This window comes from Galeopterus variegatus, unplaced genomic scaffold (genome assembly GCF_000696425.1).
Source record: "Galeopterus variegatus unplaced genomic scaffold, G_variegatus-3.0.2 Scaffold95580, whole genome shotgun sequence".
NCBI lineage: Eukaryota > Metazoa > Chordata > Mammalia > Dermoptera > Cynocephalidae > Galeopterus > Galeopterus variegatus.
This window is the reverse complement of record NW_007821691.1, coordinates 1-848: the sequence shown is the minus strand read 5'-3', so window position 1 is coordinate 848 and position 848 is coordinate 1. Positions and strand designations below refer to the sequence as shown.

The window sequence follows — 848 nt, the reverse complement described above, 5'->3', positions numbered from 1 at the left end:
GAGATGTTCATGACCGGCAGCATCTCGCACACGTCCAGGGAAGTTCTCACTAGGGCGCCCTACTTCATTCTCCCTCTAACAGCCCCCTCAAGATGCAGCCACAGTAAAATAGTCCCGACAGTTCTCCACTTTTAAGCTTCCCGGAGTCAGGAACCCGGATAAAGCCGCCGTGAGATTGACATGGACGTTGCCCAATAGAATGGGAGAGAGGCGTACCCTTTCGCGAACACCCCAATCGGCAGGCAGAGAGTTGCGGCCTCTGAAGTGAATGCGGAAGTAAGGCTTTTGCGCGCCCCATGGAGCGGCTCCTGCAGCACCTAGAGCGCTTCTCCGAGGTTCTGGTGGTCTCTCGCACCACCCACGTAAGCACCTGGGACCCTGCTACCGTACGCAGGGCCCTGCAGTGGGCTCGTTTCCTGCGCCACGTCTACCGGCGCTTTGGCCGTCATGGGCGCATTCGTACAGCCCTGGAGCGACGGCTGCACAGCCAGTGGAGGCAGGAGGGCGACTTTGGGACCGGTCCAGTCCCCGGGTTGACGAACTTCCAGGCCCTCGGGCGCTGTGAAATTGTGCTAGCTCTGCGCCTGCTGGAGAACCGGGCCCTCGGGGATGCAGCACGTCACCACCTGCTGCAGCAGATGTTTCCAGGCCCGGGCATCTCGGACGCCAACGAGGAGACGCTGCAAGGTAGCCTGGCCCGCCTCGCCCGCCGCCGGTCCGCGGTCCACATGCTGAGCTTGAACGGCTATAGAGAGAACCCGAATCTGCAGGAGGACTCACTGATGAAGACGCAGGCGGAGCTGCTGCTGGAGCGTCTTCAGGAGGTGGGCGAGGCCCAAGCGGAGGGC

At 62.1% G+C, this 848-nt stretch overlaps 1 protein-coding gene across 1 annotated transcript; it reads left to right on the top strand.

The window, feature by feature from the left end:
* Nucleotides 1-287: 287 nt before the first annotated feature.
* Nucleotides 288-839, top strand: LOC103584737 (Fanconi anemia group F protein-like; the record flags this gene model as incomplete). The annotated part of the gene is made up of 1 exon (XM_008565626.1): nucleotides 288-839. A coding segment is annotated over exon 1 (543 nt), but the record flags the coding sequence as incomplete, so codon positions are not given.
* Between the last annotated feature and the right edge of the window lie 9 nt (nucleotides 840-848).